Consider the following 16,203-nt stretch of genomic DNA (forward strand, 5'->3'; position numbering starts at 1 on the left):
CACAAGCAGGATTACATGATGATCGGATAAAGAAAGATCACGAAAATGTATCTTCAAAAGGCTATAATCAAGCCCGTGCAGGCGGTGATCTAGATGTGGTAAAAGCGGATGGAGCAAACGCCTCCACAATGGAAGCACTGCGCCTGCAGGCTGAGTTTAGGTTGTTGGAAGAAGAAGATAACATTTTACAACTGAGACAGCAAGTGCTACAGAGACGGAAGGAGCTTCTGCCGAGGACTGGAGCACGGCGGGTTGATTTCAGTTGGGAAGAAAAGATGCCTGAGGCATGCAGTACACAAGCGGCACAGAAGCCCCTAGCGACTGGTAACACCCCACAGGATATACAAGGAAGCACCGCGCAGAAGCCTTCGCTGTATCCATGGATGTTGAGCACCAGTAGGGAGCGTAATTCTACCGCCAGGTCAGGCCGACCAGCAGAAAGAATATCCGCGGAGCAGCTGGCAGCGCGGAAAACCAATATGGGTGCACTAGTAGTTTGCGGGTAAACCTGAGGACTGGCCCATGTTCTTGCCCACATACGATCAGTCAACCGAGCTGTGTGGCTTTTCCGATGCAGAGAATCTAATGCGCCTACGCCACTCGCTGGAGGGATCAGCGAAGTTAGCGCTTAGGAGCCTTATGCTGCATGTAGACTGCATGCAAATATTGTCTACTTTGGAAATGCGTTTTGGAAGGCCTGAAATAATCATTGAAACAATCAACAATCAAATGAAACAATTCCCTCAGATCAGGGAAAATAAGTTGGAGAGCTTAGTCGACTTTGCAATGGAGGTGCAAAATGTGTGCGCCACCATGAAGGCGTCTAAGCTAGAACAATATCTAAACAACCCGGCTCTTACTTAAGAAATGGTATCAAAGCTACATTTCATATTACAGACCTTTTGGGGAATGCATAAGATGACTCTGAGTGCATGTACCCTAGCAGACTTTAGCACCTGGCTTTCTCAGATGGCGCAAGGAACGAACAATGTTATGATTCCCAGTTCTCAAGCAAGAACTGAGAGGCGAGGTGTGGTGAATGCGCATGCGGTTCGTAAAGTATGCAAAGTGTGCTCGGGCTGCAGGTCTGTACAGGAGTTTACTGAGATGACACTCCGTGATCGTTGGAAGACAGTCAGGAGACTAAGACTTTGCTGGAGGTGCCTCTCAAATCATATGGTCCAGACGTGCGAGGTAGCAGGCACATGCGGCGTAGAAGGGTGTCCGGAGAGGCATAACCCATTGCTACATCGGAGTTGTGAACTTATGCAAGCAAGTTGTTATGCTCACCGCCAAGATGCCGCCGTAGCGGTATTGTTTCGGGTGGTGCCCGTGACGCTTCATGCAAACGAGAAGGAAATCTGCACATATGCCTTTATAGACGACGGATCTTCTCTAACGCTAATTGACGAACCACTGCTGGAGGCTCTAGGAGTGAATAGTAAACCACAACCGCTCTGCATGCAATGGACAGCAGGCATGCACCGCTACGAAGAAGAATCTGTGAAAGTTGATCTTCGAATTTTGGGTAGCAATATGACTAAGTCGTATGATCTATGCGACGTTCACTCGGTTAAAGCTCTTAGACTTCCGGAACAAACCCTAAATGCGGAACACTTAAAGAGAAAGTTCAAGCACCTAAAGCATTTATCGCTGGGAGGATATGACAGGGCCCAGCCCCGGCTTTTAATAGGCCTTAACAACTGCACCCTGGGACGCGCCCTCCGCAAAATGGTCTGTGTATATGGGCTGAACAGGACACTGGCTATGGAGTGAAGTGTGTGAGCCAATCCGACGACGACCTGCTGGCTTTACGCCAATTAGAGGCGAATACGAAGCGAATAGAAGGGCGATTCGAGACAAGCTTGCTATGGAAGTATAAGTATAGCGACCGATATATATACCCGACAGCTTGCCCACAGCCCTTAAGCGCGTACACTGCCTTAATCAGAAGCTGTTGCGTCAGCCGGATCTGGCTAATGAAATGCGACGACAACTGGACGAGAAGAAGCAGTCGAAAAGCCATATTGGTACCTACCAATATTTCCGGTGGCCAACGTCAACAAGCCGGGAAAGCTTCTCATAGTGTGGGACGCAGCTGCGAAATCTAACGGTGTCTTAACACGATGCTGCTGAAAGGACCAGATCAGTTGGCACACTTGGTACCCATACTACGAAGATTCAGTGAAAAGCGGATAGCTATTGGAGGAATATTGCAGAAATGTTTCACCAGGTGAGAATAAGCGTTGATGACCAAAATTATCAACGATTTCTATTCATAGATCCAAACACGCAAACTCGGGAGAACTACGTCATGCAAGTAATGACCTTTGGAGCCAGCTGCTCCCCAAGCTGCGCGCAATTTGTAAAAAAAACAAAAATGCCAAAGAATTCGAAAAAAAAATACCCAAGAGGCGTAAAATGCATACTGGAAAACCACTATGTAGATGACATGTTGCATAGTGTTGACACAGAAGAAGAAGCAATTAACCTGGCCAAGACCGTCAAACACATACACTCGAAAGCAGGATTCCAGATACGCAACTGGGTTTCTAACTCCCGTACGGTCCTGAAGGCACTGGGAGAGGAGAAATCTACAACGAAATCAGGTCGAAATGCACACCTTCGTAGACGCCGGTGAAAACGGGATTGCAGCTGTGTGCTACCTACGTTTGAGCTATACAATGCCCCGACATACAATGCTTCTTACTTACAAAACAAAGGTAGCACCACTGAAGCAGATGGGAGCAACTCTGGGAGCCAGATTAGCGTACTCAATGGAGCTGTCACTAACCACGAAACTTAGCAAGCGGACATTCTGGACCGACTCGAGAACGGTGTTAAGCTGGATACGCTCTGACCAGAGGAAATAATTTGTTGAAACAATTTGTTGCGTTTTGGGTATCCGAAATCCTCGAGATCACTAGTCTGGAAGACTGGCGCTGGGTTCCGACGTCCCAAAATGGGGCGGACGAAGCGACTAATTGGACACGCGTACCCGACTTCACCGACAGAAGCCGCTGGCTGCGTGGACCGAAGTTCCTGTGGCAGGAGCTCGAAGGCTGGCCGACGGAAACGGTCGCCAAAGAGGCTGTTTCTGAGTTAAAAGCGCAATTTGTTGGAGTCTCCGCTAGCGATGCGATCTTGAGTCGTACCCCGCTCATTAACCCAACACGATCTTTCACCTAGATGAGGCTCCTGCGGAGTATGGCTACAGTGATCTGGAGCCTACGACGCTGGAAAAGAAATGACCTAACCCAGATGGAAGCCGAAGATTTGATCACCCAAGAGGATCTTTTAAATGCGGAGAGGACTCTGTGGTCGGACGCACAGGCGGAGCACTACCAATACGAGATAGCACTGCTGCTCAAGGGACGACCCTTGACAAGGAAGAGCTCGCTGTACAAACTGGCACCGTACATCGACGAATATGGTCTACTACGGATTCAAGAACGCGTTAAGATGGGCAGCGGTCAGGACCGAGTGGTACTACCTAGTGAAAGCCGGATTACGCAACTGATAATGGTGGAACTTCACAGAAAACTTCTGCACGCCAATCACGAAGCTTTAATCAACGAGCTGCGACAGAGGTTTTGGATATTCAAGCTAAGGCCGACAGTGGCTAGAGTACGTCGGGCCTGGCAAATATGCAAAAATCGACGGGCAGCTCCTAGGCCACCACGGATGGCGGAACTCCCATATCGAAGGCTGGCTGCATTCCACCGTTCCTTTAGCTACACAGAAGTGGATTACTTTGGACCTCTTTTGGTAGCAGTCAGACGAAGCTCGGAGAAAAGATATGGCGTTTTGTTTACGTGTCTTTCTGCAAGAGCAATACACAGAGGGAAAAATATACCAGTGGGGATTATTACGATAGATTCTAAGAACTAGTTCGGCCAAGCGTTTCTAACAGTAGGGCAGCCCAATCGATAGTAAACCGATACCTCTGATCGATATTAAAAAACCCACGATAGTTTCTGGAAAGGTAAGCGAGCGGTGAATCTAGCTTTCCTTTCTGATTTGGCATGAGTAGTGAGCGTACTAAAAGTATGAGTTGTAACACGATAAGATCATAACCTAAACATTGTAACCCACAGGAAATTAAAGTGCTTGCCTAGAATTGCTCGCACTAATAAAGATTATTGGAAACGACGTGAGCTTGAGTATTTTGGGCAGCGCTGCAAGTTTTCGAACTCCCGCAACAAACAGTAAACAATGATATAAGCCAAAGCCCTATTAAACTCTTTATATATACAGGAGAAAACATATCCTTACTAAAATATAATGCATAATAAGTCGCACACAAAACTTTATGGCGTACCGCTGTTCCAGCGAACGCTGCATCGCACCGTGACACAACAGAAAAAAATGACTTCGCTCTACGACACGTCCTACCACTTCTATTGCTCAGAGCGAACTGAGACCGAGCGCGTTGGAAAGGAGAGACTCCGCCCCAAATTTTCAGACAGGTCCGAGCGTGCTACGACAGGTAGTTACGTGACAATGAAACCATGCGCATTACTTTCATAACGCACCCTGTATAATTAAACTCTTAAATAAAAATAATAATACTAACTTATCAGGTATATGCCAGGAAATTATCTATATAATTCATGTATTATTGATACACACTGATACTGATAACTTATTATTATTAGCTGCCAAGTCAAAAGTTATGGTGAAAGTTATACTCCGCACCGATGAAGATATATTGTAACCATCCAGGAAATATACCATAACGAGTAACAATTTAAAAAAAAATTAAGATTAGCAGAGAGAACTCCCGTTTATATTATATTATAAGCAATAAGAATGAAGAAACTGAAAAGGACGAAAATAACTAGACAGGTAAATAAATTAATAAAATATGATATATTTGAACAGAATACAATAGCCTCACTGTCTTGGTGCCCAAGAAATACATCCCCAACTCCAATGTAAAAAGATTACGTTTAGTAGATGATTTCAGAAAAATAAATTAAAAGCTGCTGGCCGATAAATAACCACTACCCAGAATCGAGAAACTTTTAAACCAATTATGTCGAGCGAAATATTTAACATGTCTTGATCTTATATCTGGATTTCATCAAATAGAACTAGAAGATACAAATTTGGAAATATAACATCGTTTTCGACCAGTAATGGTTCTTATCAGTTTACGTGATTACCTTACGGTTTAAAGATTTATTTATTAGAATTTCATTATATTTCTTCTTGCATTTCTTTATAAAGATGATTTGGTAGTCATCGGCAGTTCTGAACAACAAATGTTCAAAAACCTAACGAACATCTTTGAGTTGAGAGGAAAACAACTCACCCAATGAAACGTTCATTCTTCATGCATAAGGTAACTTTCCTGGGATACAAATGTAGAGACCATGGCATCCTGCCGGATTATAACAAATACGATGTTATTATACCCGTTACTCGTATAGTAAAAGGGTATACTAGATTCGTTGAAAAGTATGTAACAGGCAGAAGGAAGCGTTTCCGACCATAAAAGTATATATATTCTTTATCAGGATCAATAGCCGAGTCGAACTGATTATGGCCGTCTGTCCGTTCGTCTGTCCGTATGAACGCCTTGATTTCAAGAACTACAAAAGCTAGAATGTTGAAACTAAGCATGCAGCTTCCAGAGACATAGACGCAGTGCAAGTTTCTTGTAAATTTCTATAAGTTTGAAAAAAGTTGTGATATTTTTCTACTTTTTTATATATTTTATAAATTTCTAGAGATTTGCCAAAAAACTCCACCACTCCAACGCCCACAAATGTAAAAAAATGTTTAGTTTTTTTTTTCATTTTAATTTTTATCCCAATTTCTACCATTTTTTTCTAAAGAAGAAAAGGAAGAAGTAGAAATAGAAGAAAGGGCAGTGGTCTGGCCACGTGAGGGAAGTTTAATTCCCTCGGGCCCATTTTTGCTATTTTTGATCTTGGCTTCGAACCCTTTCACTACCATACTATCCGGCCAAAAATTACCAAAACATATGGTTGGAAGTTGCTTATTAGGGACAGTTATCTTAAAAGATTAAATGTCCCTATCCTAAGAAAAATTAAAGTTTTCCACTTTTTTGCTATCGGCTTTTGTTTTGTCTTGTATATAAGGCAATACATCGGTTGATGTATGATCAGGGGAAAACCAGGAAACGGGGAAAGCGAAAAATTAGATTGTGTTTTTGAAGGGCCAACTTGTGCCGGTACTCTGGACTCAATATTCCCTTGTATGGTAAACTAATCGGGACAGGTGGAACCAATCGCTGTGAAACTGGTGCAGACAAATCGGAATCCCAAACTCACTCACAATTGATTGATAAAATTGCTCCGAATCCTTTTTAGCTGCCGATCCTAGCAACCATTGGGGATTTGCAGCGATCGACAACTGATCAGCTGTGAAATCCTATTGATCACTTGCCGGAGGCTGCGGGTCATTCCCCTTAGGCAACCTGCCACCAGCGGCTATATTTCGCTTTATAATAGCTTAAGGCTTTTAGACTGCAAATCTAGCGCGGAAAGGAGATCATCAGCTCGACGAGGACTATCCCTAGCTACGTTTAAACTGCTGATCAGTCTTTTGATTTGGGGCCTTAGCTAGGTTATCACTTGTTCGGCCGCTAAAACCTGCGTACTTAGTGTGCACCATTTTAGCACACAGCCAAAAAAAAGTTTTCGCTTCCCAGGCTTTATTACCTGACGGCATTTGTTTTGAAAGTAGACAACATTAGTTTACATGTTTGTTTGTTTCCGACCACTGTTTTAAGACACAAAATCAAAACTTGCAAGCCGTTAAATGATCACGCTTAAAACCTTGGATTTTGTGTGGGAGAGCGAGAAAACACTAAACAGCACTAAGGATAACGCTCAAAAGAGAGAGTAAACGAAACACAAAGACGGAAAAAACAAAAGATTAAATTAATTTGTTTGAAATAGTACGCAAATCGAAAGAGATTAACTCGCGACGCGAACGGAGTTTTTATAGTTATATGTACAAAATAGAATTATTAATGAACTTATTAAAAAACTTGACTTAAAGAACTTATTATTTGGCAAAAGCAAAAAGCCCAAAAAAAAAACCCGACCGTTCGCTTTGAAGGCAATCCGGCAATTGATTTTATGGTATAAGTTTTCACTTAGCTGAGCTAGGTATGTAAGTGTCCCACAGCATTCACTGAATGATACAGCAACTTTTGCCTAGTCTCGGGAAGCAAAATTGTTACTTAATATTTCAATAAATTCTTCCTCTTCAATTTTTATAGATGCCTTATTAATTAAAGAAGCTATTGCCTCATAAAATGTTGAATACGGGTCACCTTGTTTTTGCCTTCGTGCTCTATACCATCTACTTCCTTGTGGTATCTCCAATACCAGGATCTAGCTTTGGAGATTCTTACACATACTTGAAAAGGGACTCCCCAAGGTTTCGTCTGTGAGCGCTTTTAGTCTATAAATAAATTATTTATCTCTTAACCCGTCAGTAGCTCCATCAAAATGTACTCTCCATTTTTACATGATATCGACTTTTTGCCGAGACGAACTGATGACGAACTGAAAGCGGCTCGTTCGTGAATTATGCCAGCCTTTGGTTATTGCTTTGGGGTGGAAGATTCTGTATTAATAAAGACGATGTAACCCCGATAATGGTTAGCTTTATCATCTCCTGCATTGTAATATAATCCATCCACCGTTTGAGTTCGACGCGTGTCGATGGACTGATTTCGGTATTTTACCCGTATTAGCTTCTTCTAATTGAGCTAGAGCTCTGGCTAAATTCCTACTCCATTCTTACTCCACGCTGAACTGATACGGTCGACGGAGGCAATTGTTGCGCTCGGACTGGCGAACAGTTTCCAACCACTTCTTTTATATCTTTTTTGTGAGTCCGAGCATGACAATAATTACAAAATGAGATCGCAGTTAGCTATGCTTCTACAAAATTTTTGTGAAAGACATGTTTGAACAAGGATTGGTGTTATCCATAATTGTTATTCTCTATAATACCTTCAGAAGAAGTTTTAGGGGGGAAGTCGTTTGCCGTATCTATAATTTGCGTTGATGACTGGATTATTGAAAGTATGGCTACATGATTGCAACGAGTGAGTTGAATAACTTTATAAAGGTTTCTGTTCGGCATTTAGTATTAAGCATTAGGTTGCATCATCGCAAGTTTCAGGCAACATATACTTAAAGAACGTGGAAAAGCTGTCAACATGCAATTTACATAGCTATCTGATGTATTTTTGGACAGTTTGCAACAGTTTGCCTTACGGAAACAAAAATATAACAGCTAAGCGATCATTAAGTATTGATATCCGATCAGAGTCATCATCACAGATGATGCTTGCACAGAAGTGACAGGAACTCTTTAACAAACTCCTACAACTGAACAAATGAGAAATAATAGTGACGGACACATCGATTGGTGTGAGCTACCCATAAAGGTTTCTCGGTTTGGATATCAAATATCCAAATTGAATATCAACGCTTATAAAGGATCGTGCTTTCTCTCTGAAACGCTTCCTTATGCCTGTTACATACTTTTCAACGAATATAGTTTAGAACGCTCCAGCGACCTTTCAAAGAGAAATGGATAACATTCTTGGCGATCTAGTCGGTCACAGCTATTATTTTAGTCTATTTAGATAACTCTCGAGCAACAAAAAAAGCTGATGTATGTCGAGTTGGATAGGATGCTCAAGTTAGGGTTTATTGAAAGCGTCCTCCCCAGTAGTTTTTTTGCAAAAACCAGGTAAGGTTAGGCCTTGCATCGATGGCCGAAAGATGATTGAGATAACGGTTTATTGGAATATTTAAATTTCTAAAAGCTGAATTAATGACTAGCTTAGACGGTATGGATGGATTTTGGCAGATTACGCTAGACACATTTACAATGCCGAGAAGGGCCCTTTACCAATTTGTGGTTATGCCTTTCGCGTTATTGGATTCTCTCCAGTATCCCCCTATGTGCACGTTGATGGATTTGGTATGAAGGCCAAACAATTTAGGGGAATAGAATACGAAAATTTAAAGTCAGCCGACTTCTCAGGAACACCAAGATCGCTGTTGAGGTCAGCAACGGGTACTGATATCGTTGATAATCTGGCTTTATTGCCAATATTTAGCAGTGGATGCCAATGAATTCGTTAACAGTGAGGTGTATAAAACAGGGCGATAAAACATCCCAGTTTAAAAAGGATATTTGTTCGATTATTTGTGCTCTTATTTGTGTCAAATTAAAAAAAATATTATGGAATTATATATTATAATAATTTGTTAAAAGAAAACGAAAATATACAGAATTTATAATAATTTGAATAATAAAGTCTAAATTAAAAATAATAAGCATCCCTCTTCAGAAATCTGGGAACCAAAACATAATGCGAGCAAACCAAAAAAATATTTGTAGGCTATTTATAGGTTTATATTTATATGCTTATTTATTGGCATTTAGGGCCAAAATCTAGAATTTTAACTCTGAGCATTTAGCAGTAATTTCATAAACTTGAAGGCTATCTGTCCCAATCCCAATGAGCTAAGGCATTTTCGCAGCTTTGACAACATAGCATGCTTCAATTATGTAACATTCCGGCCAAAGTTTAGTTCCCTGTCCAGGATGACTACAAGATATTTGTAATGAGACTTATGCTCGAGCACAGACCCAAGAAGTGTTATTATTAATATATAGGTTCCCGGTCTTGTAGAAAACGTGATATTTAATTCTCTTTAGGGAAGCCATGCATCATCGGAGGTTTTAGGTTGAGTGAAGAGATCACTTGTAGAGATCACTTTTAATGTTAATGAATCGACAGCTAAAAGCTGTGGAAGATCGCACATTTTGCGTGACGTGAACCCTGGATGCATGGACTTAAGATGCATTAAGGCACTTCCTCAAGAAAGTGTTCTACAGCAAACATTGTATTCCATCTTCACTGCAGATATGCCCACCTGTACAGCAATTACCAGTTGTAATCGGAATGATATATTAATTGCAGCATATGCTGATGACCTAGCAGTCTTATCTAGAAGCAACTGCATTAACCAAGCAACCAGTGGACTACAGCAGTATTTATATGAAATTCAGAATTGGGCTGTAAATTGGAGCATCGTCATTAATGCTGACAAGTGTGCAAATGTTACATTTACAAACCGGACAAAAAGCTGCTCTGGCGTTACAAAGTTTCCTATTTCGACAAACGAAAAGCAACAGGTCTGGTTAGCTCTTTCCGGGAGTTTATCCTGAATTTGCGGTCATTGCTTTTAACAGATCTTATGAGGCACGAAACTAACTTTTATATTTTTGATATGGAGATAAACGCTTTTAAAAGACTTTGATTACAAAGAAACTAGTGCACAAAATGATGATTACATGGTCTAGCTACTTTTTCTTTGGGATTACTAGACGAGATCCCAAGTTCTTGTGCTTGGCGCTGTAGTCGTCGGCTGCAATAAATGTCTCACATAGAGAATTGAAGAATTCCAAGAACTCTCCTCAGAGATTGGGAAGCCAGGTGGCCAGTAAACTGCAGCCAGAGTGAGAAAAGCCTGCCAGATTGCAGGCTTATAGAGGTGTTAGAGGTATAGAATTGTTTAATAAATGAGGCTTAATGGCAGATCTAATTAATATACCGGTACCTCCATGGGACTTGCCATCCGGGGAATTTGTGGAGTGGAACTGATATCCTGACAGATATCCAAATTATCCCCATTACAAAATTTTCTAAATATTAATAATACAATAAATATTTATACTAATACAACTACGTCACAGGAGTATTTGTCGTCAAACGGAATTTAACCGCCAACTTGTTACATGGAAAATAACAGGAAATAAGTTTTTTGCGCACACTCATGCATTTGTCTAACGGTAAAAACGACGGCGCCACCGTCGCGTCACTCCACCACGTTTGAGCCCATGCCCCGTGTTCCCGACAAGCATCCTCTGCCTTTTGCGACCTGGTAGTGGGGACAAACATGGAAATGTAGTTGGTAAGCCCGAATAAAAGAGAGAAAAGACAACAGAGAGGCCGAAATAGGTGCAGGCTATTATTCGAATTCATTATCAATTACTACATTTACCTAGTTAACAAACACTTTCATCAACCATCAAAACCACAACTAGAATTAGAGCTCGTACCATTTTGGGGACGGAAAATGAGTTATCGTTATTTACTGCATATTTCCATATATGTATATTTTTTCTTTTTTTTTATATATTTTATACTAACCTGTTTGTATGTTTTATTCTTATTCACAGATCGTTTTCGTCTTCTTATTTCTTCAGTCCCATCACTTGTTTCAGAAGGCTCGGTTACTTCCATTGGAAGCATCATTATACTTTGTTCATCTTCTTTACTCTGAAATAATGTGGGTATATATAAATGTGATGTGTGTTTTTAGCTTCCATTGGAAGCATCATTATATTATACTTTGCTCATCTTCTTTACTCTGAAATAATGTGGGTATATATAAATGTGATATGTGTTTTTAGTTTACCAATAATATCATTGACCAGTTTCACTATTATTGAACTCAGAATTACTTTGCAAATAAAAATTAAAATTTTATTGAAATATTTAATTTAATTTTACATATGCGTCCTAGCGATATTAGCAATACAAATGATAAAATAAAATAACGTTCTGAGACAAACTTGCAAAATGCAGGCGTCACTAAAATCTGCATTAAATCTCAACAATTTACCCTTTAATAAGAATATACTAGATTCGTTGAAAAGTATGTAACAGACAGAAGGAAGCGTTTCCGACCATATAAAGTATTATTCATCAGAATAAATAGCTGAGTCGAACTGCCCATGTCCGTTTGTCCGTATGAACGCCTCGATCTCAGGAACTACAAAAGCTAGAATGTTGAGTTCAAGCATGCAGCGTCCAGAAACATAGAGTGTAAGTCTGTTTCCAAATGTTGCCACGCCCACTCTAACGCCCAAAAACCGATCAAAATTGCCACGCGCACACTTTTCAACATGTGGAATTTTTTCATTTTTTTTTTTATACATATATGTATGTTGTAAATTTCTATAAGTTTGCTAAAAGTTGTGATATTTTTTTTATATTTTCTAAATTTCTATAGATTTCCCAAAAAACTAAACCACTCCAAAGCCAACAATTTTTTCATTTTGTTATATTTTTCCCAATTTCTACCGATATTCCAGAAATTTACTGTAGCATTACTATGGCATTGACTATAGCATTCTCTCTTGTTTTGTATTGTATATAAGACAATTCATCACATGATGTTTGATAAGAGGAAAGCCGAGAAACGAAAATTTGTTTCTTTAGTGGAACCACCATGAGGGGTTTTGGACTGAAGATTGTGTTTCTGAAGGGCCAACTTGCACCGGTAGTCCTTTGTGGTGTTAAGCTAATCGAAGCTGCCGATCGAAGCAACATTTGAGGACTTAATGCGATTGACAACTGATCAGCTATGGAGTCCTGTTGATCACATACCGGAGGCTGCGAAAACTATATCTAGCCTCGTGAAAACTGCTGATCAATCCTTTCAAGCCACATTTTGTTTAACGCATAAACGATTTCATCTCGTCCGCAACGCTTAGGCAAGCATCACAACAGTATTTTAGATTTGGGCCCTTAGATGTGTCATCACTTGTTCGGCCGCTAATACCTGCGCACTAAATGTGCACGATTTTATCACACAGTCAACAAGTAATTTTTGGCTGCTCAAGCTTTATTTATTTATATTTATATTTATATAGACGCCCCGCGGTATGGCCGTGAAGCATTGCTTTGCGAGGACATGCTGGATCGGCTCACTCGTGTTCCCTCCAGGCTCTCTAAGCTCTCCTCGGTTATTAACGCCACAGCAAAGCAGTTGGCCCCTTGCCATTCCACCTCCGGCTGCAGCAGGAATGGGACTAGATTATCCGCACTCAGTCTTCTGCCAAGCACGGCTTCCAGGGATCTCCTCTCGCAAGCGAACTTTTTGCAGGAGAAGAGCTCGTTCTATGAGGTTTCGCACCGTCCGCTTCCGCACCGTGGACATTCATCCGACTCCTCATGGCCGAAGCGTTTCAGATAGCTGCGGATGCAGCCGTGTCCGCTGATCAGTTGCGTTAGGTGGAAGTTAATTTCGCCATGCTTCCGTTCTATCCACGGCTTGAAATTGGGTATCAGGTGATGCTGGAGGAGAGGCCCCTACCGTGGGCTTGACTGAAGACCGATTTGTTTTCCTGGGCGATTAGGTCGTTGGACATCTTTCTGAAGGCGGTACAGATGCGTAGTGCCGACAGTCTGTGTGTAGCGGTCAGACCCTGAACGTAGCTGTCTACTTGGAGGGCTTTTGCCCACAGCGGGGCGGGGTACAGCATAGTTGCCCGGGTAACGCTTATCAGCAGTCTTCTGCTCACCTGTTTATGGCCTAGTATTTAACATTATGACGGATAGCGACTGGTGGACTCCTGTTGCTTTTGTGCTAGCGTAGGCTAGGTGCTCCTGGAACGCCTTCTGTCTATCATGACTCCCATGTACTTGACCGTCTCCACTACCTTCCTGGAGGTTATCAGGACATCCTCCGTCTTTTCCGGTGCCAGATCAAGCCCCATTGAGCTGAACCATTGCTCGATGGTCCTGACTTTGCGGTTACACGACCCCTCTGCCTGACCGAGTTGCTTATCTACAACCAGCAGTGCCACGTCGGCGGCGAAGCCTACAATCTCGCTCCTACCCACCAGCGGGAGGCGAAGTATTCCGTCGTACATGGCGTTCCATAGAAGCGGGCCATGAACCGATCCTTGTGGGACTCCATCAGTGACCTGGTGCCTGAAAACTCCTTCAGTCGACTCGCAGAGTAGGACCCGTACCGAGAAGTAGCTGTGCACTATTCGAACTGGGCTGGTACCCCGAAGCCGATTAGTGCGCCCCCTTTCCATCTGGTGCCTTCGATTGCCTGAGCCGCTACTTCGACCACTCTGTTGACAGCGGCGATTGTGGACTGTGCTTTCCTAAATGCGAACTGGGACCGTGAGAGATCTCCCGCGTCTAAGAAGGCCCTCTCTAACCGAACACACACCAGTTTCTCCAAGAGCTTACCAGTTCCGTTGATGAGGCATAACGATGAAGGCACTTCGGGTGTCTTCCCTGGTTTTGGGAGGAGCAGCAGTTTTTGGATCTTCCAACAGTTCGGGTACGGTTGCACTTGGTGAACGCCTTGCAAAAAAAGGCTGAAGGAAGAGAGCTAGCCGAAACGCCTTGTTGGGAGTGCCGTCGGAGCCGGGGGCCTTTCCGTCCTCGCTGCTGACCGTGGCGTCTGCTTCGTCGTGGCCATCTGCGGCAGTGTCAGCGGGGCGTACTACACTGTACAACTATACTGCGGAGCTTCCTTGGGTCCAGAGGTGTGGGAGTCCCCGTGTATGCCTTCTTGACCACCACCTTGTAGGCAGTTCCCCATGGGTCACAGCATCAGCTGCATTGCATAGGTCGACGAAAAATTTGTCCGCTTGCTCTCCCGTATGGCTAGCTTGAGTGTTTTCGTGCGGACTCTGTACTCAGCTTGGCGTTCGGCAAATGACTCCATACCTCCGAAGCGTCGACGCCGTCGTCTGGCGAGGAGGCAGTCACTCCGAGCCGTCTCTATCTCCTGGATCCACCAGTAGACCGGAGCCCTGTGACGTCTATGGATCCTGCTTGTTTGCATGCAGGCGTCACACGCGGTCTTCAGCTGTCTCATCAGCACGTCTGCCGTCAGCTCTGCGACTTTTCCACTCACCAAAGAAAGAAACTTTCTTCTTTGTACTTCTTCCTGCGTTGAGTTGCTGGCGGTGTTTGGGGTGGGTTTTGGGGTCCAGCGTCGCGAATGCATCTAGCTCTCAAGTTGGTAGGTGAACTGACCATGTGTTGAAGTCGCCAGCAATAAAGACCTCTAGCATGCATCCGACGCCAGACTGTCTACCGCCTGGAACTCGTTTATGGTCAGGCTGGTAGCTAGGTATACGCTGTACACTCACCATCTGCTCACCTTTGCTCTAACAAACCCGTTGTCTCCTAGCACATGGGTTATATATGTTGAGCTACGCTGCTGCACCTCCAGATCGCAGCTTTCCTGGTGCGGCCGAAAGCCTATTTTGGGCTAGCCTCTTTCCGGTAAGGCTCACAAAGTAACGCATGATCTGGCCTGCGTTCTCGCACCGCCTGCCCTAGCAGGCCCTGGGCTGCCGTGCAGTGATTCAGATTTAACTGAATCATGCGCATCATAGTGATTCCTTTGGTACTCCTCTGCCCTCTAATGGGCACTTCTGGGTGCCCGCTTGGTGGTTGATCGCTTGGCTCCCTTTGCTTGCGCACTCCTCAGTTCGTCCTCTGTAGTCAGCTCGTCGAGGTCACGAATCAAGAGCCCTTTGGATTGCGTTACCGTGCGTAGGCTGGCTCGGTCTCTGAGCTCTGCTCCCATGTACAGCTTAAACTTCTCCGTTTTGAAACATAGCTCAAAAGCAGTTCGCCTTTGGCCGTCATGTTGACCCTGGTTACAATGGCCTCGTGTGACCAACGATAGGACTTCACTGTAGCCCTGCTTTCAGGGTTCAGGCTTTATTACCTGACGGCATTTCTTTTGGAAGAAGACAACATTAGATACCATGTTTCTTCGTTTCATACTGTACCAAGATGTGTATCTTCAAAACTTGCAAGCGAACTGTTAAATGTACCCCAAGATCGCACTTAACACGCTTAAAATTTTGTATTTTGTTTGAGAGAGAGAGAGAGAGATAGCGGGTGCGCACTGCAGTTAATGTGCATACAAAAACAACACCAAGCAGCACTACGGACAACGCACAAAAGAGAGAGTAAACAGAACACGAAGACAGAAAAAAAGGTTTTAATAATATGTTTGATATGGTGCACAAATCGAGGGAGATTCACTCGCGAAGGGAACGGAGTTTTAATAGAATTATTAAAGAACTTATAAAAAACCACCGCTGGTTTTGGCAAAGCAAAACATTTATTTGAAAGAACGACCGTTCGCTCATACTACTTCGACATATTATTACTAGTATTATTAAAAATACAAAATATCAGACAAATTAGAATAATTAGAAATTAAAACAAGGCAGATTGCTATAGTCGAGTTCCCCGACTATCAGATACTCGTTACTTAGCTAGTGGATGATTGTGAAAGAGAAATTTCAACGATTTCTGGAATATCGGTAGAAATTTGGAAAAAGAAATTACCAAAT

The 16,203-nt window shown here is 42.8% G+C and overlaps 1 protein-coding gene across 1 annotated transcript in view; it reads right to left on the minus strand.

The window, feature by feature from the left end:
* Positions 1-16,203, minus strand: part of LOC113563908 — a 50,480-nt gene that overhangs the window by 23,021 nt on the left and 11,256 nt on the right. The window contains exon 2 of the mRNA XM_026977156.1: positions 11,225-11,353. Within this exon, the coding sequence (XP_026832957.1) occupies positions 11,225-11,353 (129 nt within the window). The remainder of the gene's footprint in view (positions 1-11,224; positions 11,354-16,203) is intronic.

This window comes from Drosophila erecta, unplaced genomic scaffold, assembly GCF_003286155.1.
Source record: "Drosophila erecta strain 14021-0224.00,06,07 unplaced genomic scaffold, DereRS2 tig00000021-arrow-pilon, whole genome shotgun sequence".
Lineage (NCBI taxonomy): Eukaryota > Metazoa > Arthropoda > Insecta > Diptera > Drosophilidae > Drosophila > Drosophila erecta.